Genomic DNA, 27,781 nt, shown 5'->3' on the forward strand with positions numbered 1-27,781 from the left:
TGGCATGCAGGATACTAAAACTGCTCAACATTTTCTTTCAAAAAAGTAAAGATTAATACGAATTATTTATAATTCATTTCTCTAAAAATTTTAATATTTTAAATAGCCACTACACTCTCCAAAAAGCGAACGCAGCCAGAGGTAACGGAATCAATAATTGTTCTGCTTTAACTATATTCAAAATTTAAAAAGCCAATTTAAACCAAAAATACTGTGTAATATTTGTGTTCCCTAAATTTCAAAGAATCAAGTAGTGAAAATCCCTTACCTTATCAATTATCTTTTGGAAATGAACTTCTACAGTACAACTCTGAATATCCTTGTGCTCATCAGAATTATGTATTAGTACAGAGAGTTTTTTAGACCTAATTTTTTGTGCTCGATAGCCAAACACAAAAAGCATAGAGTCAATAACATTGGATTTGCCACTGCCATTTGGCCCAATAATACACGAAAAGCGCTGCATAAAAAGAACAGAAAAAAATTAAAGTTAAAGATGTCATACTAATACTACTGATTCTGAACTACTAATTTTTTTATCTGAAGTAAAACTACACACGTTTACAAGCTTTCATTGCTTGAAGACACCCAACTTCAACTTTTAAGTTTTTTTTTAAAGTGTTTTCCTCTCTCACAAGCTTTCACACCTAGAGACCATATTCTAACTGTAACCCACTTTTTTTTTTTTTTACGAAATTCATTTTTGTAGTTAAGGAAAACACTCCTTTCAAACAAAAAACTAATCAATTCTTCTTAGTGAAGAAACTTTATATGGAATGAGGTATTAAAGATATCCAGATAAACAAAAGCTAGTTTCAGATATTGAAGCATGAGAAACACTCGATATTTATCTATGCACATACACGATAAACACATCACTCAGCGTGGCTCAGAATAAACAGTTAAAAACACTGGAAAGATCATGTAAGAACTGATACCTCCGCTAACAGCAGTTACATAAGAGGGGCACATACCTTGTGAAAAGGTCCCAGAATTTTCTCCCCGGCGTAGGATTTGAAGTTCTGGTTCACGATGTGCGTTATCATCAGCCTGGGAGCGCCGGCTTCATTGGTCATCGCCGGAGGCGGCGGCGGAGGGACGCTGCCCAGGATTTCTTCTAAACTTCGGCTGTCGAGGTCCTCCCCGGGCGCTTCTAGGTCGGCGGAGGCAAGGCAGGGGGCCTCCCTTAGCGCAGGGAGCCGACCTCGGGGCGCGGCACCCCGCCTTTCCACCTGAGCCCAGGGAGGCTCCCCGCGCGCCTCAGCCCCGGACTCCGGGCCGCGCGCCTCCTTCCTTCTGCCACAGGTGCCTCAGGCCACGCGGCCGCGCCGAGGGCCCGCGACGTGCCCGCGGGGTCACAGACCAGGCACCGGCGCCGCCCGCGAACGGCCACCGGCCCTCGGCCGGCCGTGCCGACTTCCGCCGCGCCAGGGACGGGCGTCCGCGCCGCCACCAACCGGCTCCCACGCCGAGCTACGCGCTCGCCCCGTCCCCGCCGCGCCGGAGCGGCTTTCCCGGCCGTCGACGGCCCGGCCCCGACCCCCGACCCCCGACGCCCGCCCGTCCCGGGGCCCCGCACTCACCCGCGGCGGAGGAGCTCGGGCTCTCGGCGCGGCCGGACGGCGGCTCGGGCTCGGCGTCGGGGCTGGCGTCGGCCGGGGACCGCGGCGGCTCCTCTCCGCGCCGGGCGGTGGAGGGCTGGGCGCCTTTGCGGGGCATGGTGGCTGGGCGGGGAGAGCCCGAGCCAGTCAGCCCGCGGCGGGGGCGGCCTCCTCCAGGCGGGCCGGCTCGGCCCCCCGCCCCGCTCCCACCGCCCCGGCCCTGAGCCCACACCCCGCCCGCCGCTCCCCGACCTCGTACCCCGCGCGCCGCTCCCCGACCTCGTACCCCCCGCCCGCCGCCCCCAGCCCTGACCCCATACCCCGCCCGCCGCTCCCCGACCTCGTACCCCCCGCTCCCCGACCCCATAGCCCGCCCGCCGCTCCCCGACCCCATAGCCCGCCCGCCGCTCCCCGACCCCATAGCCCGCCCGCCGCTCCCCGACCCCATAGCCCGCCCGCCGCTCCCCGACCCCATAGCCCGCCCGCCGCTCCCCGACCCCATACCCCGCCCGCCGCTGCCCGACCCCATAGCCCGCCCGCCGCTCCCCGACCCCATAGCCCGCCCGCCGCTCCCCGACCCCATACCCCGCCCGCCGCTGCCCGACCCCCGACCCCAGCCCCCCGCTCCCCGACCCCATACCCCGCCCGCCGCTCTCCGACCTCATACTCCCAGCCTGCCGCTGCCCGACCCCCGACCCCCGCTCCCCGACCTCATACCCCCAGCCCGCCGCTCCCCGACCCCCAACTCCGTCGGGGAAGAAGCCACAATAAAACCGAAGGGCAGGAAGGCGGGATGGTTTTCTCAGGAAGACCTGGGCAGGTGGGGAAGCCCAGACGTGCCCGGGAACCAGCCAGTTAACCCTCCAGGTTTTTCGGGACCCTCGGCCCCGGGGCGCCCCCAGTGTAGCCGCACAAACTAACTCGCCGACGACCCGACCCCACACGCAGCCGACGCCGACGGACGTGCCCGCTCTCCGGCGTAGGCAGCAGCGCGCCTCGGCCCCGAGCGGCCGCCGGCCCTCCCAGGCCACCCAGGAGGGAGCCCCTCGCCGCCGCGGGCCGCTCGGGGGCTTCGCCGTCTCCCCTCCCCGCGCGACCCCGAAAGGGCGGCCGAGGGCTGGGTCGGCGGCGGCGATTCCCTCCTCAGGACGGCCCGCGGCCGAGCGCCGTTAGACGGAAGTCAGCCGGGAAGGGTCGCCAGCGAAGGCTCAGAGGCGGCCGCCAGTCCCTCGGGGGCGCCCGGAGGGCCGGGCTCGGGCCGGGGGCACGGCTTTCCCCGCAGAAGCGGCCGGCCAGGCGGCAGCCCGCCCAGGGGACGCCCGCGGAGCTGAGCGCCGCGCTCGGGAGAAGCGCGCGGGGCCCGGACCGCGGGAGCGGCCGGGGGGGGAGGGGTGACAGCGGGGAAGCCGCTCGGCGGAGCCTCGGGACCGGCTCCGCGGTCCGGCTCCCGGCCTCTGCTCTCCGGGCGCCCCGGGCCGCTCGGCAGCCAAGGATCCGACCACCCGGCCGGGAAAGGAAGTACTTTACCTGCGGGCCAGTCCAAGGTTGGAGACGGTTGCGGAGCCCACCGCGCTCCTGCCGGTGTCTCGGCTCCGGGTGCTTCACTCGAAAATGGCGCCTAAAATACAAACTCGAACGGAAATTCGTTACAAACGCGCGCAATGCTTTCTGGGATCCACTAATTTGAAAAAAAGTGCGGCGATTACCGCCGCCATCTTCTGGTCATTCTTGCGCAAGCGCAAACTCCGGGCGGACCCCGGGCGGTAGGGGACGTTCGTCCTAAGTGAAAACGGAGGAGAAGGGAATGTTTACCCAGCGGCCAGTAGCAGCAGCACTATTATAAACACCACATTTAAAAAACGTGGCGGTTTTTGAAAAAGAGAAAAAAAAAATAGAGTCGGGTTCCGCCCACAGCTGAAGGCGAGGCTCAACGTCCAACGACGCCCCCTGAGGAGCGGGCGGGCGCGCTGCGGGGCGGGGCCTCGGCTCGGCTCCGTGACGCGCCGTGCGGTGCGGGGGGAAGTATCGCGGGAAGGCGGGGAGCGTTGCTGGGAGACGTCACTATGGTGACTGCCCAGGCTCTGTGAGGCCAGTCTCCTCCGCTTCACTGGGACCTGAGGTAAATCTCGTCAGCTCCGGACGCGGCCAGGAAAGGGCTCCTCGTTGTAGCCAGCACCTTTCCTGCTTTGAGGGTGCGTGTGGCACGGAGCACCTGTTACAGTCTGTCTCCCTGGGGTACAGGGGCTTTGGGCGTAGCTTTTGGGGTACCGAGGAGCCCAGAGTTTGGGGGGCGGGGGGCGCCAGGAGAAGAGGAGAGCCTGGATTAGTGGTTGCTCGTGTACGCCATGTGGGAATAGCAAGGTAATGACTGTCGAGTTATTGGGGTTAGGTCATTAATGTTATTAGTGAAAGGGAGTTTCGGGCTTTTCAAATTATTTGACAAAAGGGCTCCGCAACGGAAGAAGCAATTTGCTAGTGTCATTTGGTTATTTTTATCGATCGGCAAACATTAAGGGGCTACTGTATACATGGCACCGTGCAAGACAAAATCAGGATTGTCAAGCAAGTAGGAGAATTCCTGTCCCCAGAGAACTGAGTTTTCTTTTGGGGTTTTTAACCGGGGTCTTTGTATCCAGTGGTAGGCGATTTGGCTTCGGAACAATTCATAACCCCTTTGTCATGTTATACAAAATTCTGTGTGTTTGTACGTTTTTCTGGGGGGTTAGTTTTCCCAGTACTTTCTTCGCATTCTCAAACGTGCCTCTAGGCCCCCTCGGTGTTAAACAAACAAAACCACTGGTTAATTTGACGACCTCCAGTAAGGATTTACCCAGGACTCTTATGTACTCGACATTGAGGACTGGGAGTCTTTTTTTTTTTTTTTTAACCTTTTGCATACTTAGGGCCTACCTTAGAGCCTCGTTTATTAAAAGCAATAAATCTGGTTTATGAATGAATTTACATTGTCACTCTAAACATGTAATGGCTCCTGCCCTGAAGGAGCACACAGTCAGGTTCAGGGGTGAGGAGGACACGTTCTCCAAGTGTAATAATTTGCTGGGGTTGGGAGGCTGGTGTGGTTTGAATAAACAATAACTAGTTATTATAATATGCATTTATGTTTGCAGTTGAAAAAATAATCATCGTTTTCATAACACAAACTGCAGAAAATGAAGCTCATTGAGAAAGTTTTTGGCTGGTATTCATACCAAGAAGATCTAGTGGTTCTCTTTGATGGCTCTAGAGTCTTGTGGATTTTTGAATGTTGTAAAATTGATGCAAACAGTTAATGTACTTGGCTGCTAACCAAGCACTTGGGAAGAAAGGCCTGGAAATCTGCTTCTGAAAAATGAGCCGTTGAAAGCCCTATGGGGCACAGTTCTACTCTGACACACATGGGTTGTGAGTAACATAGCACAATGAGTATGAGTAACATAGCACAATGTAGTAGAAAAATATGATATAGATAAATGTTAGAACCCCAAATCTCATCACTTTTAGGTACATACTTTGACAATTTACTCAATTTATCAATCTCTCAGTATTTATATATAAAACCAGTGTTTAACACCTATCCCATAGGAATGCTTATGAGAAAATTTCTAGCACACATCCTATAAGCATTTGATGTTGCTATGTTTATGACGTTGACTTTGTTAGGATATGTACATGAAAAATGGGATGTCAAGTTGGAGAAGGAGTAGCTTATGGAAGGTCTTGAAAACCAGGCCAAGGATGTTAGATGTGATATGGAAGAAAATAGAGCTATTAGAAAAGTTTTGAGCCAAGGAGCAACTTGGTGAAAATAGGAAGAATAATTAACAGTAGTACGTGGATGTGCTAATGGAAAGAAACTGAAATCAGTCATGACTTTAGTTAGATCATTGCTGTACAGTTCTCCATGTGAGAGGTGAGAATTGCCAACATAGCAGAATGGAGAAACATCCGGAATCATTTTGGGGGAAAAATCTATATAGTTTATATAGGTTTTGATGGATGAGTATGAATTTAAAATCAGTCAGATACTGTTCTTTGTATGTGAATCCCTGAATTAATGACTAAGAGGTAGGAATAAAAATAAATCTTAAAAATGAATCCTAGTTTTAGTGCCCTTGATGATTGCTGTCAATATGGTAGGACTTAGTGACTGATGAGAAAATAACGTAGTTTCAACAAATCAATAAGCTGACCCACGGTCTTAGGTTTACTTGAATCTAACTACGCCCCATGAAGAACAAATATTTTCAAAGCAGGCTTAAATCAGGCTACATAATGAAGTAAACACATTTGTAACAAGCAGCTACAGGGTAGACTTTAATTTGGATATTTATATGTGCTATGAGAATAAGACCCCCACGTGTCTGTCAGTTTGTCATATGTACTGTCAGGGCTTGTGTGTTGCTGTGATGCTGGAAGCTATGCCACTGGTATTCAGATACCAGCAGGGCCACCCATGGAGGACAGGTTTCAGCTGAGCTTCCAGACTAAGACAGACTAGGAGGAAGGACCCGGCAGTGTACTGAAAAACATTAGCTAGTGAAAACCTTACGAATAGCAGCAGAACATTGTCTGATATAGTGTTGGAAGATGAGCCCCCCAGGTTGGAAGGCACTCAAAAGATGACTGGGGAAGAGCTGCCTCCTCAAAGTAGAGTCGACCTTAATGACGTGGATGGCGTAAAGCTTTCAGGACCTTCATTTGCTGATGTGGCACGACTCAAAATGAGAAGAAACGGCTGCAAACATCCATTAATAATCGGAATCTGGAATGTACAAAAGTATGAATCTAGGAAAATTGGAAATCGTCAAAACTGAAATGGAATGCATAAACATCGATATCCTAGGCATTAATGAGCTGAAATGGACTGGTATTGGCCATTTTGAATCGGACATATAGTCTACTATGCTGGGAATGACAACTCGAAGAGGAATGGTGCTGCATTCATCATTGAAAAGAACGTTTCAAGATCTATCCTGAAGTACAACGCTGTCAGTGATAGGATAATATCCATACACCTACAAGGAAGACCAGTTAATAAGACTATTATTCAAATTTACACACCAACCACTAGGGCCAAAGATGAAAAAATAGAAAATTTTTATCAGCTGCTGATCAAACATGCAATCAAGATGCATTGATAATTACTGGCAATTGGAATGAGAAAGTTGGAAACAAAGAAGAAGGATCAGTAGTTGGAAAATATGGCCCTGGTGGTAGAAACAATGTCGGAGATTGAATGATAGAATTTTGCAAGACCAACGACTTCTTCATTGCAAATACCTTCTTTCATCAGCATAAATGGCGACTATACACATGGACCTCGCCAGATGGAACAACCAGAAATCAAATTGACTACATCTGTGGAAAGAGACGATGGAAAAGCTCAATATCAGTCAGAACAAGGCCAGGGGCCGACTGTGGAACAGACCATTAATTGCTCATATGTAAGTTCAAGCCAAAACTGAAGAAAATCAGAGCATGTCCAGGAGAGCCAAAATATGACCTTGAGTATATCCCACCTGAATTTAGAGACCATCTGAAGAATAGATTTGACGCATTGAACACTAGTGACCGCAGACCAGACGAGTTGTGGGATGACATCAAGGACATCATCCATGAAGAAAGCAAGAGGTCACTGAAAAGACAGGAAAGAAAGAAAAGACCAAGATGGGTGTCAGAGGAGACTCTGAAACTTGCTATTGAGCGTCGAGCAGCTAAAGCAAAAGGAAGATTGATGAAGTAAAAGAACTGAACAGAACATTTCAAAGGGCCTCTCGAGAAGACAAAGTAAAGTATTATAATGTCACGTGCAAAGAGCTGGAGATGGAAAAACAAAAGGGAAGAACACGCTCAGTGTTTCTCAAGCTGAAAGAAGTGAAGAAAAAATTCAAGCCTCGAGTTGCAATAGTGAAGGATTCCATGGGGAAAATATTAAACGACGCAGGAAGCATCAAAAGAAGATGGAAGGAATACAAAGAGTCATTATACCAAAAAGGAATTAGTCGATATTCAACCATTTCAAGAGGTGGCATGTAATCCGGAACTGATGGTACTGAAGGAAGAAGTCCAAGCTGCGCTGAAGGCATTGGCGAAAAACAAGGCTCCAGGAATTGATGGAATATCAATTGAGGTGTTTCAACAAACAGATGCAACCCTGGAGGTGCACACTCGTCTATGCCAAGAAATATGGAAGACAGCTTCCTGGCCAACTGACTAGAAGAGATCCATATTTATGCGTATTCCCAAGAAAGGTGATCCAACTGAATGTGGAAATTATAGAACAATATCATTAATATCACACACAAGCAAAATTTTGCTGAAGATCATTCAAAAACGGCTGCAGCAGTGTATCGACTGGGAACTGCCAGAAATTCAGGCTGGTTTCAGAAGAGGACGTGGAACCAGGGATATCATTGCTGATATCAGATAGATCCTGGCTGAAAGCAGAGAATACCAGAGGATGTTTACCTGTGTTTTATTGACTATACAAAGGCATTCGACTGTGTGGATCATAACAAACTATGGATAACACTGCGAAGAGTGGGAATTTCAGAACACTTAATTGTGCTCATGAGGAACCTTTACCTAGATCAAGAGGCAGTTGTTCGGACAGAACAAGGGGATACTGATTGGTTTAGAGTCAAGAAAGGTGTGTGTCAGGGTTGTGTTCTTTCACCATACCTATTTAATCTGTATGCTGAACAAATAATACGAGAAGCTGGACTATATGAAGAAGAACGGGGCATCAGGATTGGAGGAAGACTCGTTAAGCTGCGTTATGCAGATGACACAACCTTTCTTGCTGAAGGTGAAGAGGACTTGAGGCACTTACTAATGAAGATCAAAGACAGCCTTCAGTATGGATTGTATCTCAACGTAAAGAAAACAAAAATCCTCACAACTGGACCAACGAGCAACATCATGATAAACGGTGAAAAGATTGAAGTTGTCAAGGATTTCATTTTACTTGGATCCGCAATCAACAGCCATGGAAGCAGCAGTCAAGAAATCAAAAGACACATTGCATTGGGTAAATCTGCTGCAAAGGACCTCTTCAAAGTGTTGAAGAGCAAAGATGTCACCTTGAAGACTAAGGTGCGCCTGACCCAAGCCACCGTGGTATTTTCAAGAGCATCATATGCATGTGAAAGCTGGACAATGAATAAGGAAGACCGAAGAAGAGTTGACGCCTTTGAATTGTGGTGTTGGCGAAGAATACTGAATGATACCATGGACTGTCAAAAGAAGGAACAAATTTGTCTTGGAAGAAGTGCGGCCAGAATGCTCCTTAGAGGCAAGGATGGTGAGACTGCGTCTTACATACTTTGGACATGTTGTCAGGAGGGATCAGTCCCTGGAGAAGGACATCATGCTTGGCAGAGTACAGGGTCAGCGGAAAAGAGGAAGACCCTCAGCAAGGTGGATTGACACAGAGGCTGCAACAATGAGCTCAAGCATAACAGCGATTGTAAGGATGGCGCAGGACCAGGCAGTGTTTCATTCTGTTGTGCATAGGGTCGCTATGAGTCGGAACCGACTCGACGGCACCTAACAACAACAACATGAGAATAAGACACTCAGATTGAGTGTGATTTTTGAGAAAAGCTTTAGGTAACAAGAAATAAAGACTTGGTTGATGGTTGCCAATACTTTGCATTTCTTGGGAAATTAAGAGTCTAATTATAAAAAGAAGCTGGTCGAACTATAACGGGGGGTTACAATCATTTTGTAAAACATAACCAAATCTCATCTTCCTGGTCCAGAACCATCTACCAACAATCCTTAGTGTAGTTTCAGGCGGTCTGAGAGGATAACCCCAAAGAGAAAAATTAGAATTAAAATCCACATTTGCAGTTCTTTAAGTGAACCGTTAAGTTTTGTGATCATTGTAGTATGTGTTTTGTCTGCCCTCTAAAAGTGTGTACAGCACTTAAGAAAGTCCGAACTTGGATTTGTGAGTAAATGTTTAAAAATATTAACCAATTAAGTTTGTAATAACTAATAAAATGAATAAAGATGAATTGTGTAAGTAATATATATTTACAGAACACTGCTTGACTAATATATCCTATATATTAATCAAATGTATTAATAAAGTTAGGTATATACAAAATACAGATAGTAATGAGTATTCCTCTTGATAATATAAGCCCACTAGTACATTAATCTTAATCTTACTGAAACTCTCACCTGATTTATCACAGAAAAATCAGGAAACGGGGAAGTGGAACAGTTTTTTTGCAGGGGGGAATAATTTTGAAAGATGAGTTTTTGTTCTTGTAGGTTGGGATTATGGGGTGACAGTCAAGAAGATGTATCCAACGGGCGGTAGAGGTAGAGAATATAGCTCAAGAGAGAAAATAAGATGAGATAGTGTTACAAAAAAAGATAGGAAGGAACACTAACCATAGATTGGGTGTTTTTAGGTTGTGAGACGGGAATAGCAACTGACTGGGGATATTGAGGAAAAGTCTATTGTTAGAATCTAGGAAGAAGAAGTAATTACAGTAATGTTTCAGGTAGGACCGTCTAGGTTAAAGTGACAGGATATCCAATCCAAATTGTCTTGAGAAAAAAAATTATTGGCTCCAATAACTAAAAAGCTAGGTGAGTGTAACTGGATTTAGGGACTCAAACAAAGACACCAGGATTTGGTTTCTTTTCTTTACTCTGCATTCCACTGTCTTGGCATTTTTCTCAGGCACCACTCAGTGGTCTCTGGCACCTCCAGGCTCTCCTGTGCTATGGTAAGATAGCTACAGTAACTTGAGCCTCAAATTCTCTAAAGTTAAAGACCAGTGGGTAAAGAGAGCTTTTTTTCCCCTTCATTCATTTGAATAAAAGTACTGGGCCACCTGTGAAACAGCCACTGTGTGGACGGAATGGAATGCTCTAATTGGCTTAAGGCTGGGTGTCATGCTGGCTCTGCTCAAGCCTAGAGTAAGGAAGGTGTCCTGAAAAGAAATTCTTTGCCGGTGGGAAAAGAGCGAATATATGTGGGATGATAAAAACAACAGTTTCACTACAAATAGTTAGCAATCATTGAGTGCTCACTTTCACTACAGAGCCCTGGTGGTGCAGTGGTTAAGCACTAACGCTGCTAACTGAAAGATTGGCAGTTTGAATCCACCAGCCATTCCTTGGAAACCCCACGGGGCAGTTCTGCTCTGTCCTATGGGGTCTCTATGAGTTGGAATCAACTTGATGGTAACAAGTGTGGGTTTTTTTTGGTTTACTTTCACTACAAATAGTTAGCAATTATTGAATGCTTGTTGTATTCAATCCATGGCATTTTCATTCGCCTCATATGCATGGGAAAGCTGGAAAATGAATAAAGAAGACAAAGTAGAATAGATGCCTTTCAATTATGGTGTTGGTGAAGAATATTGAATGTACCAGGAAGCAACAGAAGAATGAACAAATCTGTCTTGGAGGAAGTACAGCCTGAATGTTCCTTAGGAGTAAGGATGGTAAGAGTTTGTCTCACATGCTTTGGACATGTTATCGGGAGGGACCAGTTTCTGGAGAAGGACATCATGCTTGATAAGGTAGAGGTCGGTGAAAAAGAGGAAAGCCCTCAACAAGATGGACTGACACAGTGACTGCAACAGTGGGTTCAAACACGGCAAGAATTGTGAGGATGGCACAGGACCAGGCAGAGTTTTGTTCTGTGGTATGTAGGGTTGCTATGAGTCAGAACTGACTTGACAGCACCTAACAACACAACAACTGTGTGTCAGGCACTCTACTGGACATTTTGTATGTTTCATCTCATTTAATCATCATAACCAAACTGTGGATTAGGTATTATTAGCCGTATTTCACGACACATGAGGTCACCAAGAGTCAGAATCAACTTGGTAGCACAATGATAAAATGCTTATAAAGAATAAAGAAGGAAACAAAGAACAGTATCAAGAAGATAGGCTAGACGTGAGCTTGAATAAGAAGGGGGTCAATTACAGTAGAGATGGCAGAGAGAATGAGCATGGAGACCTTATGAAAAAAATAACGTTACCTTTCTTTTAAATGCAGAAGCATATAAAGAAGAAAACAAAATTGAGCCATATCCTGTTACTCAGATAATCTTATCGTTAATACATAAATGGATAGATTAACAAAATAAAACCCTATGAATATGGTTAGAAATCTCAAACAGTGCAGAAAGATATGATGAGAAGTAAACGCCTCCTGTCACCCCAGTGCCCCTACCCCCACAAAGGTCTCTATTATTTAGTGTCTTACACATCTTCCCAGAAAAATATTTTTTTTTGTCCACTACCTTTAAATATGTATCACTTTTTATTTGCATAAAAGGGATTGCTTCATATAATATTGCTATACACCTTGGTTTTGTTATTTAGCGTATTTTAGATATCTTTCTGTATCAACTCATACAGATCCAGCTCATTTTTTAAAGATTTATGCAGTATTCTGATATATTGTGTTGAGTGTGATTGTTTTATGCTAGTTGGTGAATTAAAGCATGAATTAAAGATGATTACATATTCTTTAATTTGTGAATCACAGAGTTTATTGGCTAAGTTTATTAGGCCTCCCTGCAAGAGGATGATAAATATAGCCAATAAGAGAATAATACTGAAGTATGGTTGACAATATCTACTGATTAATAATAACCATAGCTGGAATTGCAAGGAAATGTAATTACCACAGCATACCCATAGAACCAAAAAAAAGAAAAAAATCTGTTGCAATCAATTCCGACTCATAGGGACCCTATAGCGACCTTATAGGACAGAATGGAACTGCGCCATAGGGTTTCCAAGGAGCGGCTGGTGGATTTGAACTGCTGACCTTTTGGTTAGCAGCTGAGCTGTTAACCACTATGCTACCAGGGCTCCATAATCTTCAATGGACGTTTAAATTTTCTAGTCTTTTGATAGCACTATAAAGAGTTTCACAAGTTTGGTAGCACCATAAAGAGTTCTGCAAGAGAAAGATGGGGCACTTTGCTTCCAGAAAGATTTACAGCCTTGGAAACCCTGTGGGGGCAATTCTGCTCTGTCCTCTAGGGTCACTGAGTCAGAGTCGACTGGATGCCAGTGGGTTTTTTTTTTTTCTTTTCTTTTCAAAAACAGTTGACCTAGATTTCCCCCAAGACTATGATCCCCAGGCCGCAGCCCCAGCTACTCAGCCCCTCAAAGTGTTTGGATGTGTCTAGGAAACCTCTGTGCTTTTGCTTTGGTCCCGTTGTGCTGACTTCCCCTATATTGTGTGTTGTCCTTCCCTTCACCGAAGTTGACAGTTGTCTACTATCTAGTTAGTGATCTCCCCTTCCTCTCCCTCCCCACTCTCACAGCCATCAAAGAATGCTTTTTTTCTGTGTGTAAACTTTTTCTTGAGTTCTTATAATGGTGGTGTCATTCAGTAGTTGTCCTTTTTGTGACTGGCTCATTTCATTCAGCATAATGCCCTCCAAATTCATCCACGTCCTGAGATGTTTGGTTTTATACAGAGTTCAGGGAGCCCCGGTGGCACAGTGGTTAAGTGCTCAGCTGCTAACCAAAAAGTTGGCAGTGCAAACCCACTGGCAGTCTGCTTCCATAAAGATTAAAAAAAAAAACAAACTTGGAAACCCTATGGGGGCAGTTCTACTCTGTCCTATACGGTCGCTATGAGTCTCAATCGACTTTTATACAGAGTTCAGTAGTGATTTCTGGTACTCACAGTGTGTCATTAGTCAAACCTGTGTCCTCAGCTTTTACTCTGAATGATCCGTTTACTTTCTTAGTCTAACTTACATCCTGTTGTTTCCTAAGGAAACTGCTCTCAAGTCCTCTCAAGTAGAAGCTATTTTGCTTCCCAGACCCCCATGTGCCAGAGGGCCTTGTTTCTTATTACTGTGCCTATGAGCAATTGATTTATCTTTCCTCGTCTTCCCTAAAAGCCCCTAGTCTCTTTAAAACAAGGCTCATCAGTTTAAAACAAGGCTCATCAGATTAACCCATTCTCCGCCCTAATAGTCGTCTACAGATCTCTGCTATTGTTCCTCATTCAATGAATGTTTTACCACCTGGCTAACTATCTTCACTACTATTCTTGTCATTATTCTCTGTAATTTAAATATCCACAGATCAACCCACCCCATTCTCTGGCCTCTGTTTCTTAGGCTTGGCCACCTACTCTCATAGTCATAATCTACCTTGTCATTATCAATACCTACACTCTCCAAAATTTGTTTTAAGCATTCCATTGAATATCTCCACCTGTTTTTTTCTAGTTTACTTCCTCTAGTATCTTAAAGGTGACTATCCTTTAGACTCCACTAGAACCTCTAGGCCATTGAACCTAGTACCTTTGCATTTCCCTTGGGTGGCCTCATCTTATTCCATGGGTTTAAATATGATTTTTGTGCTGACAACCCTCAAATTGATATCTCCAGCTCCAACCTCTCCCTTGACTCCAGACTTATATATCCAATATCTCCTCGAATTCTCCATTGTGATGTCTAATAGTCACCTTAAACTTAACATGGCAAAAACAACTTTTTATACCACCCTTTCCAACCTGTTCATCCCTCAGTCTTCCCCATCTTAGTGAATGTCACTTCCATTCTACCTGTGGAAATTTTGAGTCATTTTTGACTCCTCTTTCTCTTAAACCCTCTACACAATCCACCAGCAAAACCTACGTAATCTTCTTTCAAAATGTATCCATAATATGACTACTTCATGCCCTTTGTGCCACTGCTGTCTTCCTAGTCCTAACCACTTTGATCTCTCTTCTGAGTTATTGAAATCCTAACTGGTCTCTCTGTTTCCATTCTTGCTCATTCTCTGCTTCCCATGGTCAGATTTTTTTCCCCTAACCATGCATAGTGATCCTTTTAAAATTAAGTCGGATCAATCACTCCTTTGTCCCTAACCCTCTACTGGCTTCTTGGTTCATTTGGAAGAAGAACGGAATTTTTTTTTTTCACTGTGTCTTTTCAAAGACCCTACATTATTTGCATCCTTCCTCTCCTTCCCCAATTTCCTGCAATTCCCTTCACTCAGTCTGTTTTAACCATATTGTCTTCCATGATCTGACTTAACCTTCAAAGGATTACTGACTGCTATATTTAGAAGAGGAAACCCTGGTGGCATAGTGGTTAAGTGCTCCAGCTGCTAACCAAAAAGTCAGCTGTTCGAATCCACCAGGCTCTCCTTGGAAACTCTATGGGCAGTTCTACTCTGTCCTACAGGGTCACTATGAGTCAGAATCGACACGAGGGCAATGGGTTATATTTAGAAGAGATTGATGAGGTAATGTGGAAGCCAGGAGATTAGTTATGAGACTATTGCTGTAATCCAGATGGGGGATGATGATGGCTTTGGACCATGTTGAAGGTACTGAGAAATGGCCAGATTTGAACTATAATTTAGTGGTTGGACTGTCAGGATTTGTTGGGCACATTTTTTCCTCATGAGCGTTGACCCACACTGGACCAAAGACAACTTATAAATGATTTTTAGTAGCAAAGGTATAGTTACTGCCACCTGTTTTCTGTGTGAAGTTGCATAATAGACGTGGTTGTCCATACCTTCAAAATTTTCTTTTTTGGTTGCCCTTCCAAATATCACTGGATAGTCAAATCCTCAGTCACCAATGCTTTTGAGCAGGTACAGATGCCTCAGGGCAGCACTCAGCCAGCACTTTCCTGAACTGGCTGTGTTCTAATATGACTTTTCCCTTATTCATCCCTTCAACCCCATATCAGAATCTACATATCCTTCATGCAGTTGATCCTAGCTAAATGGAGTGTATGGGTAAGATCTTTCTGAGCAAGAGGGAACCTTCTGGTATTAGGATGCACCCTCCTCTTTCTTTGATTCCTTGGCACCATGTTCAGCATGGTTGCTGATTCCTTTCCTACAAAAACCATACTACGGTGACTGTTCATAAAGGATTATGATTTCTTAGGTGATAAATTATCCTAATTATGAAGTTCAGCAGTTTGTGGTATTCAGATGAAGGGTACATCATGCCTTTGCCAGAGATCTCTTAGGTTTCTGATCATAATAGTATTCTCAGCTTATATATTACATTTTCTTGTCTATTTGATGTTTGTCAACAGTTTATTTGGCTTTATTCTTTTAAATCCCTGTAAGCTGAGCGAATTTTAATTATGAAAAAGCAGCATTTTAAAAGGTGATATTACTGTTTTTTTCCCCTCTATTTTTTTTTTTTTTTTTTAAACTGGAAGAGGTCTGATTAAAGGGAGGGAGGAGTTTTGAGGGAGGTGCTGAAGCTCCTAGGGACAAACACTGGCCCTGTGAAGTGTGCCTGGGGTAGACTGTGTTCTAGCACTGGCTGTTGCACACAGTTCATAGTTTTGAAGTTCAATGGAAACCTCCTCAAGAGTGTTAAAAGAGAGAGAAGATTTCTGATCCTAGTTGTACACTGGCTGGTCAAATGTTTTCTGTGGTCTAAACAGTTTTCTCCCTCAGTCTAACAAATTTGTGAGTAGAATAAGACAAAAAGGTGAAATGCAGATGTATTTAACACCTTGCTCATCTAAAGATCTTCCTGGACTGGGGGGAATGAGAAATTATCTAAGAGAGGTTTGCTGTATTCTCATCGATAGCCAACACTTCTTTTGATGTAGTTAGCAGTAATTTTCTATTTGGTGAAGAGAATTTTTTTCCTTCATTTTCATTTGATTTATTATTATTTTTTGATTAGTGATATTACTCAGAATTCTGTAAGTATAAATTGGACTCAGACAACTTAACAGTTTTTTGATTTGTACCTTTTGATGACATGGCTATTTGGGGAGCTGTACTCTTCTAAGTTTTTATTTGGCAATTATGCTGCAATTTATATGTAACTTTGATAAGAGGTAATAAAGAGGCTTTCATAAGTAACTCACATATTTTTTATATTGTCACTGGTAAACATAACTGTTGGGTAATACATCTATACCCCCAAAAATGTAAATGCCGTATTAAGCCACTAGATTGATGATGTCCACATGGGTTCCAGAATTGTCAAGGCCCTTAAGAAATGTAGGTTAGGCCCCAGTCAGACCTTTGGAATTTATTCTAATCAATATCCACTCTGTAGGATCAAAATTGATCTGCGATCAAGGGTCCCCAGTTTGAAGAATCTTTTAATTTGGCCCTAGGACAGCCTTTAAAAGCTACCTGACCTGATTTACTTAGTGGAGTTATGGACCTGGATGACCTCAGGCAGGTTGTAGAGGACCCCAGGGGTTTCACCCTCAGGCACTCAACCATCCCTTGGCAGGATTGGCTTATCCACTAGCTTTCTGCTTCTTTACCTGTGTTTATAATGTGTTTCAGTACACCTGGGGGTGTTCTGTTTTATTTGCCTTTAATTAATTTTTTTGTGTACATGTGTTTGCTTTTAATACTGATTTTATATTTTTTCCTCTAACTTTTATATTTACAGTGAACACAAGTGCCATTTTTTCGTTTTGTTGGAAACTGGAGACATGAGGCTGAAGATATCTCTTTTAAAAGAACCAAAACATATCCTTTTAATACTTAAAACTTTATTGTGATCATCTTACTATAGTATTGTTAAAAATTTCCTTTTATTTGGTATTCTAGTTGGGGAATGCATTATTATGATTATTTTTAATGGCAACTTAGCTAAATTGTTTTTGAAATATTTAAGATTATTTGTGTTCAGATAACTCTCCAAAGCAAACTATTGGCTCTAAATCTTACTTTCAAATCCTTTCTGACATTTTTTTACTCTACTTAAGTATTGTACTCAAGTACATAGGTGGCAGTTTTTGTTCAGTCTAGTAGGATCTTAGAGAAGCTTTTTTTTTTTTTGGTAAACCCAATAATTTCTTTGCTGGTGTGAGCTGATGTGTGTTCATTGAGCTCAACTCTGTTCACACTTGTGGTAAAGCAGGGGACAAACTGGCAAAAATCTGAGCAGTCAGACCTTTATTATTTTACATGGGAAGGTGGCAATTACTATTTTCTTTAATGTATGATTTTATATTCTGTCACCAGGAGTCCTCAGTTATGTAAAAGGAAATACGGTTGGCCCCTCTAGCATCATTCTTAGTCATTTAGACAATTCTACTCAAAGTATCATCTGTGGACTTTATTACAGGTCTCTGTGGGTATGGTATGGAAATTGAAAGTAAACTTGGAGAAATCTTTAAATTGACATTACCACAGCATCCAAATGTAAGATCATTTTTCTAGTAATTCATTTTTATTCTGTTTTACAAAATGCCAACATACAGTGGGTTTGAAACAAAGAAAAATCTGGTTCTGCATCAGAGAAGCACTGAGTTATTTGATTGATCTTTTTGAGTTTATATGTGTTTTCATTTGTATTATCTTGTTTGCTTATTTTATCTCTTAGGTGAAGATATAATTCCTTTTATTTATCCTTAAAAATTTTTTAATGTATTGTCAAAGTGTGCCCTCAGAGTTCATGCCGTACGTAATTTTTTAGATTTTGACCATGTCCGTTGTTTGCTCTTACCTTTTCAAACTGAAGAATAATAATCTTTTTAGACTTTCTTATTCTGGCAGTCCTCTCATTTCTCCCATAATTGTAGTTGACCTATTAGTTTGAAAATACAATGATCAAAAACTGCATCATGCATCTCTGATGTGTACTTTGAGCAGTTTATATAAAGATGAGCCAGTGTTTTTTGACTTGGGATGTGCATGTATGTTGTCTCCCTTCCCAGATTTACCTAACTGTGTTTAGGCTTCGACAGTCACGTTGGAACAGGCTTTTTAGGAATGAGCCAGTGACATCACTTCCTTTTGTTTAGGTTGTACTTTGCATTCTGAGCACTCCACGCTACTTTACTACCTCTTGGTGCAACTCGTAGGATCGTCCTATAACTTCTTTTTAACTTTCCGGTTATTGGCTTAGTCTGTCATCCTTTGAAGTGTAAAGAAAATCTTACAACAATCCACAATAATTGTGGCACCATTGTTTCTTTCCCTTCCCTTAGAAAGAGCTTGTTGGCTACTCAGATGAACCAAACTAACCGTAAGAGAGCAAACCTGACCAGGAATGGTCTGGCAATACAGACATCCAGATTCAGGCAGGAGAAAACATGCTTTGTAAATGAACTGAAATGCCTCCTGTAGGTACACAACTGTTGTTAGGATAAGGCAGCTACCTGATAGATGAGGTGAAGGCTTCTTGAGCACCTTAACTTTTATAGAAATCATCCTGATAAATTGGAGGCTGAAAATAAGGGTTAAATAAAGTAAGAATTTTAGAATTCGTATTTTCTCCAGCACTATGCACCTTGTATGTGTAGTAAATTAGAACAATTATTTTCTGAATTTAGTGTCATAAAGTTTGGTAAGATTTTAGTTTCAGCTGTTAAGCTCTGTGTTTTTTCATTTTGTATATTGTTATTTTAATGTGTGATATAATCAGATATTTTACTGTTTGATTTCAGTCTGTTGTTAATACTTGATTGTTTTTCTTATCAAAATAATACATGCTTGTTCAAATAAATTTAAATGATACAGATATATATAAAGAAAGCAAATGTGGTTCTTTCCTAAAACCGTTGCTATTGAGTCGATTCCAACTCATAGCGACCCTATAGGACCGAGTGGAACTGCCCCATGGGGTTTCCAAGGAGCGCCTGGTGGATTCAAACTGCCAGCCTTTTGGTTAGCAGCCGTAGCTCTTAACCACTACCCACCAGGGTTTCTGGTTCCTTCCTGTTACCTGCCAATTCCCCAGTAGTTTAATGTAGCTCCTTCCATACCTTTTGATCTGTTTGATGTCTTGTGTCTTTTGGTCTTGTTTATGGAGTATTTTGTAGCACAGAGGTTTTTAATTTTCGTGACATGAAAAATTTTTTTCTTCCATTTTTGGTATCTGGATTCCTTACATTGCTTCCCATTGTTCTTACAACTGTTTTGATATTTATTTTCTTCTATATAGAAAAAAATATTAAAGTTATAAAATGAAAAATACCTTTAGAAGCTTGAAAATGTTTGGCTCTATTTTACTTCCTTCTTGTAACCTGTATATGCACATTATTGTATTTATTAAGACTTTGGTGTGTTTTATGCCTCCTTAACATGGTGACACATCAAGAATTAGTAAGCTGTGTGGGCTGGACGACTGCTGAAGAACTGTATTCCTGCAGTGATGATCACCAGATAGTGAAGTGGAACTTGCTGACCAGTGAGACAAGCCAAATAGTAAAGCTTCCTGAGGATATTTACCCAATAGACCTTCACTGGTTTCCAAAAAGTTTAGGCATAAAGAAACAGACTCAGGCAGAAAGCTTTGTCCTCACAAGTTCTGATGGTAAGTTTTTAATAAATGATATATGTTCATCTTTGTGTTTAAAATACGTAATATGTTAGTATGACTTATGCTTTGACTTGTTTTACAAAACTGATATTCGTGGATTTGACTACCTATTGTCATGGAAGAAAGTGAATTATACTGTGCTGTCCAGAGCTGAGTTAAGCTGTCACCATAGTCTTGATTTCTGGTTTTTTCAAATTTAATTATAACATAACTCACTTAAAAAAATAATGGACGTAACTCAGACTTTGTTATTGTCGTTAGGTGCTGTTGAATTGGTTCCAACTTATAGCGACCCTATAGTAAACATTTATTAAATATAGCTTTTAATATCCAGTACATGTTAATTTCTACTTAAAGAGTTTGAGATTATGTAATCTTAGCTATATTATTGGTAAATAAAAAGCATAATTTTTTCCCTGCTTTTTAAGGGAATTTTTTATTTTTTTAATAATTTTTATTGTGCTTTTAGTGAAAATTTATAAATCAAGTCAGTCTCTCACATAAAAACTTATATACACCTTACTATATACTCCCAATTACTCTCCCCCTAATGAGACAGAACGCTCTCTCCTTCCACTCTCTCTTTTCATGTCCATTTCGCCAGCTTCTAACCCCCTCTACCCTCTCATCTCCCTCCAGGCAGGAGATGCCAACATAGTCTCAAGTGTCCACCTGATCCAAGAAGCTCACTCCTCGCCAGCATCCCTCTCCAACCCGTTGTCCAGTCCAATCCATGTCTGAAGAGTTGGCTTTGGGAATGGTTCCTGTCCTGGGCCAACAGAAGGTCTGGGGGCCATAACCACCAGGGTCCTTCTAGTCCCAGTCAGACTATTAAGTATGGTCTTTTTATGAGAATTTGGGGTCTGCATCCCACTGCTCTCCTGCTCCCTCAGGGGTTCTCTGTTGAGTTCCCTGTCAGGGCAGGCATCGGTTGTAGCTGGGCACCATCTAGTTCTTCTGGTCTCAGGATGATGTAATTGCTGGTTCATGTGGCCCTTTCTGTCTCTTGGGCTCGTAATTACCTTGTGTCCTTGGTGTTCTTCATTCTCCTTTGATCCAGGTGGGTTGAGACCAATTGATACATCTTAGATGGCTGCTTATTAGCGTTTAAGACCCCAGACGCCACTGGGATGCAGAATATTTTCTTAATAGATTTTATTATGCCAATTGACATAGATGTCCCCTGAAATTACGGTCCCCAAACCCCTGCCCCCGCTACACTGGCCTTTGAAGCATTCAGTTTATTCAGGAAACTGCTTTGCTTTTGGTTTAGTCCAGTTGTGCTGACCTCGCCTGTATTGTGTGTTGTCTTTCTTAAAGGAACGTTTTTATTTTTGTTTTCTTAGAAATACTTGAGTTATTTTCATCTGTTGTTAAACTTCACTCACTTTGTCAGCTAGGGTACATTCACTGAAAATAACAGAAACCTTGTAGACTAATTCCACACATGGCATTTCTGATTCACCTAGCCCCAGGGGCAGATCTTCAAACGCTGCAGTATCAGGCCTTTGTTCTTGCAGAAAGTCTCTTGGATAACCTGCCCCACCTGATGAACTTGACGGCCGCCAGAAGCCCAGGGCTCTTTCTTCAAGATCAGAAACACGAGCAGAAAGAGTGCTTCTCTCTCAGTGTCTCTGGCAGGCAAGCTACAGAGAGTCCTAGCCAAGCTTGGGTCGTGTGCCCATCACTGAGTGAATCACTTTGGTCAAAAGAATGGGACGCTGTGACTGGGCCTCAGGTCATCCCCGTGGCAAAGGAAAGGAAAGAGGACTTCTATAGCCAGAAGAGGGAAGGGACGTTATGGCAAATGGTGACATCAGCTCCCACTTCATTTACAGATGAACTGTGGCCAGTTCTTCTTAAAAACCTTGATTTTGAAAAAAAAAAAAAAAAAAAATTTTTTTTTCCTGAAACTCACATTAAATGAGATATATGGGTGGAAGCACTTGGTGCCTAACGTATAGACGATTGAATCCAAAGTGGAATTTGGTTGTGTTTGTATCACAACTAAAATTTAACTTACCTCAGATGATAAAGTAGATTGACCTTTTTTAACTATTTAATTTTGCATTTACAGAAAAGTTGCAAGAATAGTACAGTGAACTCTGCATATCCTTTATCTAAATTCACCAATTGTTAACGTTTTGCCCTTTATACTGTATTGTTGTTGGCTCTTCTCTCTCTCTCCCTTCCCTCCACCCTGTACACACACGCACATGCATGTGCACGCACACGCACACACATACACGCACGCACACACATGCACACACTCCCCCCGCCACACACACTTACTTTTGTTTTCTGAAATCTTTGAGAGTAATTTGCAGACATATCCCCTTAACCATAAATACGTAAATGAACCTCCTAAGAATAAGGATTTTCTGTTACATAACCACGATACATTTAGCAAAATCAGGAAATTTTATGTTGATGTAGTACTATTATCTAATATATAGTTCACATTTAAATTTCACTAATTTGCCTAATAATGTCATCTACAGAAATTTATTTTTTCTGGTCCAGGATTATACATTGCTTTTATCATGTCTCTAGCCTCCTTTAATCTGGAGCAACTGCTCAGCCTTTGTTTTTTTTTTATGGTACTGACAGTTTTAAAGAAAACAAGCCTATTATTTTGTAGAATGTCTGATGTTTCCTCATGATTAGATTCTTTGTATATATTTTTAGCAGGAATATTACAGATGTTTATTGTGTCCCTCTCAGAGCATCAGATCAGGAGACTTATGATGTCCATTTGACCAGTAATTGGTGATGTTAACTTTGATTACTTGGTAAGGTTGTGTGCACTAAGTTAATAGAATGTAAAATCACTATTTTTCCCTTTTAGTAAACAATTTATAAAGGTATACTTTGAGACTAAATATTCTCTTCCTTCTCAAGCTTCCTCCCACTCTCTTAGTATCTATTGATGATTCTTGACTGAATCATTTATTGCTAAGATGGTTGCCAAATGGTGATTTTTTTTTTTTAACTTCAGGCTCACCTTGTATTTTCCTAGTCCCTGCCCCCAAATCAGCCATTTATCCAAGGAAACCTGTTTTGTGTATTTTTCTTCATCCCAGCAAGGTTTTTTTGCTTCAAGACCCTTTCAGTGGATAGACCTAAGAAACAGAAATTTAAATAAATGTATGTTCAAAAACATACATATCTGTAGCTATTTCTCTCTGTCTAGCTGTCTGTCTATCCATTCCATCCACCCATATTAAAAAATCACGAATTCGTACTGATACCAACAATTGTAATATAACACCACAGAATTAATTCTAGTCTTTACTTTTTCCATGTTTGAAAACAGTGAGGAAGCCTGGCTTCCATTATTCTCAATATATTTACTCAATTCTACAATATACAGGAAAGATTAGTGTGAGAATTGCTAACCCATACTAACATACTACTTCAAAAAATAAATCTAATACAGTTGAATATTTGTTTCATGTTGTTTTTTATCTTTAGACTGAGGATATAGAGTCAAAATCCTAGTTGAAAAGTTACTTGCGTTCTCTCTCTAACTCCCTGCTTAGGTGTGGTTATGTTACTCACTGGAAATACAGTTAGGTTAATTTATTTTTTTATGTTTCTCATTCAAGACCTTCCTATTCCTTGTTGATCTGATTATTTTTAAATATGTAAGACATTAACATGGGTGGTTTCACAAAGTCAAAACTACATTAAAAGATATACTCAGAGGAGTGTCACCTCCTCAAACTCACATATCCTGTTCTTTTCTACTCCCTGTAGGTAGCCAGTGTCTTTGGTTTCTGACTTATCCTTTCTGTGTTTCTTTTGGCAAATATAAGGAGGTAGACATGTGTTTTCTCATTTTACTTTCTTTTAAATTCACAGTGCATGAGGGTTGACTTTTATGGGCAGTGAGCATAACTAGTCTTGGTAACTTTTGTTGTCTGAATGTTTGCCTGAATTATTGAGATGACTTACTTACACTTAACTGAAGGGTAGTTGCATGAGCCTGTATTTCACACTGGCTTTAGATAAAACACTTTCTCATAGGAAAAAATGTCTCAAGTAAAACAAAAATGTATGGTAATTTAAAAGATAAATTGGCAAGCTTAAATATGGCGAAATATATTGTGGATCTTGAGAAAGCATAATGTTTAATTTTATTTTAATGTTTATTCTTTTAAAAAAAAAAATAATAATGTAGCATGCCACAACGAATTGTAGGGAAAAGAGAGAACAAAGTGGAGTGTAGTAGTTGAGTATTGCTTCCTGGCAAGTTCGAGGGTTATTTGGGATCTTATACGAGAGGGAAAAGAATGATAGCTCAAAGAAAAGAAATGGAAGAGTGAGACACAAAACAGCACCTGGAAACGAGAAAGATGTGTTCAAAGAAGATGGATGACATCCAGAGGTGGTCAGAGGACCTCCTACCACTTAAACATCTGAGGCCACTTTATAGTTTAGTGCCATGTTCTTTGTTCGTGCCTTTTTTTTTTTTTTAACTTTTCAAGTATTTAATTTGTTGCTCAAGAGGTCCTCTTTTCCAGTGAATACCAACTTGTTACCTTGATTTTTCTTCCCCTAAGGTTGGCAGAAATGAGGTTACGGTATCTGCATTTGTTCACCATTCTTCCCTTTGTCCAGCCCCCTCCTTCTGTTGTTTTAGATTCAAAAAAAGATCCTTGGGATTTTGGGTAGGTCTGAAGTGTAGGAAGCAGACTTTTTTTTTTTTTTTAAAATAATTTCTATTGTGCTTTAAGTGAAAGTTTACAAATCAAGTCAGTCTCTCAAGTATAAACTTACATACACCTTACTACATACTCCCATTTACTCTCCCCCTAGTCAGTCAACCTACTCCCTCCTTCCAGTGTCTCCTTTTGTGACCATTTTGCCAGTTTCTAACCCTCTCTACCCTCCCATCTCCCCTCCAAACAGGAGATGCCAATACAGTCTCAAGTGTCCACCTGATACAAGTAGCTCACTCCACATCAGCATCTCTCTTCAACCCATTGTCCAGTCCATTCCATGTCTGATGAGTTGTCTTTGGGAATGGTTCCTGTCCTGGGCCAACAGAAGGTTTGGGGACCATGACCGCCGGGATTCCTCTAGTCTCAGTCAGACCATTAAGTCTGGTCTTTTTATGAGAATTTGGGGTCTGCACCCCACTGCTCTCCTGCTCCCTCAGGGGTTCTCTGTTGTGCTCCCTGTCAGGGCAGTCATCAGCTGTGGCCGGGCACCATCTAGTTCTTCTGGTCTCAGGATGATGTAAGTCTCTAGTTCATGTGGCCCTTTCTGTCTCTTGGGCTCGTAATTATCTTGTGACCTTGGTGTTCTTCATTCTCCTTTGATCCAAATGGGTTGAGACCAATTGGTGCATCTTAGATGGCCGCTTGTTAGCATTTAAGACCCCAGACACCACACTTCAAAGTGGGATGCAGAATGTTTTCTTAATAGAATTTATTTTGCTAATTGACTTAGATGTCCCCTGTAGCCATAGTCCCCAAACCCCTGCCCTTGCTCCGCTGACCTTCGAAGCATTCAGTTTATTCAGGAAACTTCTTTGCTTTTGGTCCAGTCCAGTTGAGTTGACCTTCCCTGTATTGAGTATTGTCCTTCCCTTCACCTAAAGTAGTTCTTATCTACTATCTAATCAGTAAATAACCCTCTCCTACCCTCCCTCCTTCCCCTCTATCGTAACCACAAAAGAATGAGTTCTTCTCAGTTTAAAGTATTTCTCAAAATCTTATAATAGTGGTCTTATACAATATTTGTCCTTTTGCATCTGACTAATTTCGCTCAGCATAATGCCTTCCAGGTTCCTCCATGTTATGACATGTTTCACAGATTCCTGATTGTTCTTTATCAGTGTGTAGTATTCCATTGTGCGAATATACCATAATTTATTTATCCATTCATCCATTGATGGACACCGTGGTTGCTTAGGAAGCAGACTTTTGCCAAGTATTTTTTCTCATCAGGTTCTAGCTACAACGTTATTGCCTCTTTCTCAATGTTTCCTGCAGCTGTAACTCACTTTTTAGAAGAGATATTTCTTTGTTAATCACATTTAAAAATGAACTGAATTATTTAAAATGCCTTAGAAGAACTGCTGTATAAAGGAATTCTGACCTAACATCTTTCGTGAAGTCATTAAACACTACGTAAACTATATTTAATGAAAATTGACTTTTTTAATACACTGTATTGGTTATGTTAAAGTAACCTAAATATTCTTTTATTAGTTAATATGTCCATTTTTAAATCTCACTTTAAAATCTATTTGTGCATTTATGTATTTGATTTTTATCATAAGTTAGCCATTACCAATCTCTTTGTGGCTTTTTGTAAACCTCTGCCACGTTTTTGCAACCATTTGTCGTCTGCAAAAGTGCTCGTGTGTGTTTTTCCCTAAGTGCTCTGTTCCAAGTCTTCTTGTGCTCCCTAAAGTAGCCATTTCTTAAGGCATTTCTAATATTTTAAAATGCATTTCCTGTATTTTTTATTGTTGAGAATATACATAGCAAAACATACTCCAATTCAACAGTTTCTACACGTACAGTTTAGTGACATGGACCACATTCTTCAAGTTGTGCAGCCATTCTCAGCCTTTCCTGAGTTGTTCCTCCTCCATTAAACATGAACTCATTGCCTCCTAAGCTTCCCGTCTAATCTTTGCAGTTACTATTGTCAGTTTGATCCCGTATGCCAAACCAGTTGCCATTGAGTCAAATTTCGACTCATAGCGACCCTAGTCTTTAGGGAAGCAGGCTGCCACATCTTTCTGCCACGCAGTGGCTGGTGGGTTCTAACTGCTGACCTTTTCAGTTAGCAGCCAAGTACTTTAATCACTGCGCCACCAGGGCTCCTTTGATCCCATATAGATAGATCCTAAAAGAGCATAATACTTGAGGCCGATATTCTTTACTAGTTAAGCTCAATTATTGTTTCATTTTAAAAAGACTTCAGGGGATATTTTTGGTTTAAGGTTTAAAGATTATCTCAGGACAATAGTTTCAGGGGGTATTTCATGTATTTTCAATCCACTTCCTCTGTTCTTTTTCTTGTTTATAATCTTTCTTTTTTTAGTTTATCTTTTATTTAATAATGAGATTAATTTTATTCTTTAGGGTTTAGATACTCATCTTTTTTATCCAAATCATTCATTGTTTGCTGAATGAATGAATGAATGAATGAATGAATGAATCTTCTTGTTTACATTCTCTTCCCAACCCCACCCCGGCAAGTAATTAGAAATAAATTAATTTAGCCCTAGTCTTAGTCTTGCATTTTTTTAAATGTTATAGAAAAGCTGGGAAAGGTGTAGAGAAGAACCCAAATAGTTAGATGGGTAATTATAGGTTTTAAAATATTTGACTTATGTTACATGACTCTGGATGTGTTATTCAAGCAATTTGTTACAATCAGATAAAATACAAAGGTCAAAAAGCAAAGAAACTGAATGCTTCGAAGGTCAGCAGAGCAAGGGCGGGGTTTGGGGACTATGGCTTAAGGGGACTTCTAAGTCAATTGGCATAATAAACTCTATTATGAAAACATTCTGCATCCCACTTTGAAGTGTGGTGTCTGGGGTCTTAAATGCTAACAAGCGGCCATCTAAGATGTATCAATTGGTCTCAACCCACCTGGATCAAAGGAGAATGAAGATCACCAAGGTCACACGATAACTATGAGCCCAAGACAGAAAGGGCCACATGAACTAGAGACTGACCTCATCCTGAGACCAGAAGAACTAGATGGTGCCCGGCCACAGCCGATGACTGCCCTGACAGGGAGCATAACAGAGAATCCCTGAGGTAGCAGGAGAATAGTGGGATGCAGACCCCAAATTCTCATAAAAAGACCAGACGTAATGGTCTGACTGAGACTAGAAGAATCCCGGCGGTCAT

At 41.9% G+C, this 27,781-nt stretch overlaps 2 protein-coding genes across 2 annotated transcripts in view; one reads left to right on the top strand and one right to left on the bottom strand.

The window, feature by feature from the left end:
* SMC4 (structural maintenance of chromosomes 4) overlaps positions 1-3,534 on the bottom strand; it is a 36,130-nt gene extending 32,596 nt beyond the window's left edge. Inside the window, exons 1-4 of the mRNA XM_049867613.1 lie at positions 3,129-3,534; positions 1,584-1,724; positions 975-1,153; positions 269-460 (exon numbers count right to left, since the gene is read on the bottom strand). Of these exons, the coding sequence (XP_049723570.1) occupies positions 269-460; positions 975-1,153; positions 1,584-1,719 (507 nt within the window). The 5' untranslated portion in view covers positions 1,720-1,724; positions 3,129-3,534. The remainder of the gene's footprint in view (positions 1-268; positions 461-974; positions 1,154-1,583; positions 1,725-3,128) is intronic.
* A 127-nt stretch (positions 3,535-3,661) lies between these two features.
* IFT80 (intraflagellar transport 80) overlaps positions 3,662-27,781 on the top strand; it is a 147,906-nt gene continuing 123,786 nt past the window's right edge. Inside the window, exons 1-3 of the mRNA XM_049867628.1 lie at positions 3,662-3,793; positions 17,016-17,093; positions 19,666-19,889. Coding sequence (XP_049723585.1) covers positions 17,059-17,093; positions 19,666-19,889 — 259 coding nt within the window. The 5' untranslated portion in view covers positions 3,662-3,793; positions 17,016-17,058. The remainder of the gene's footprint in view (positions 3,794-17,015; positions 17,094-19,665; positions 19,890-27,781) is intronic.

The sequence above is a fragment of the Elephas maximus genome, chromosome 23, assembly GCF_024166365.1.
Source record: "Elephas maximus indicus isolate mEleMax1 chromosome 23, mEleMax1 primary haplotype, whole genome shotgun sequence".
NCBI classification, from domain to species: domain Eukaryota; kingdom Metazoa; phylum Chordata; class Mammalia; order Proboscidea; family Elephantidae; genus Elephas; species Elephas maximus.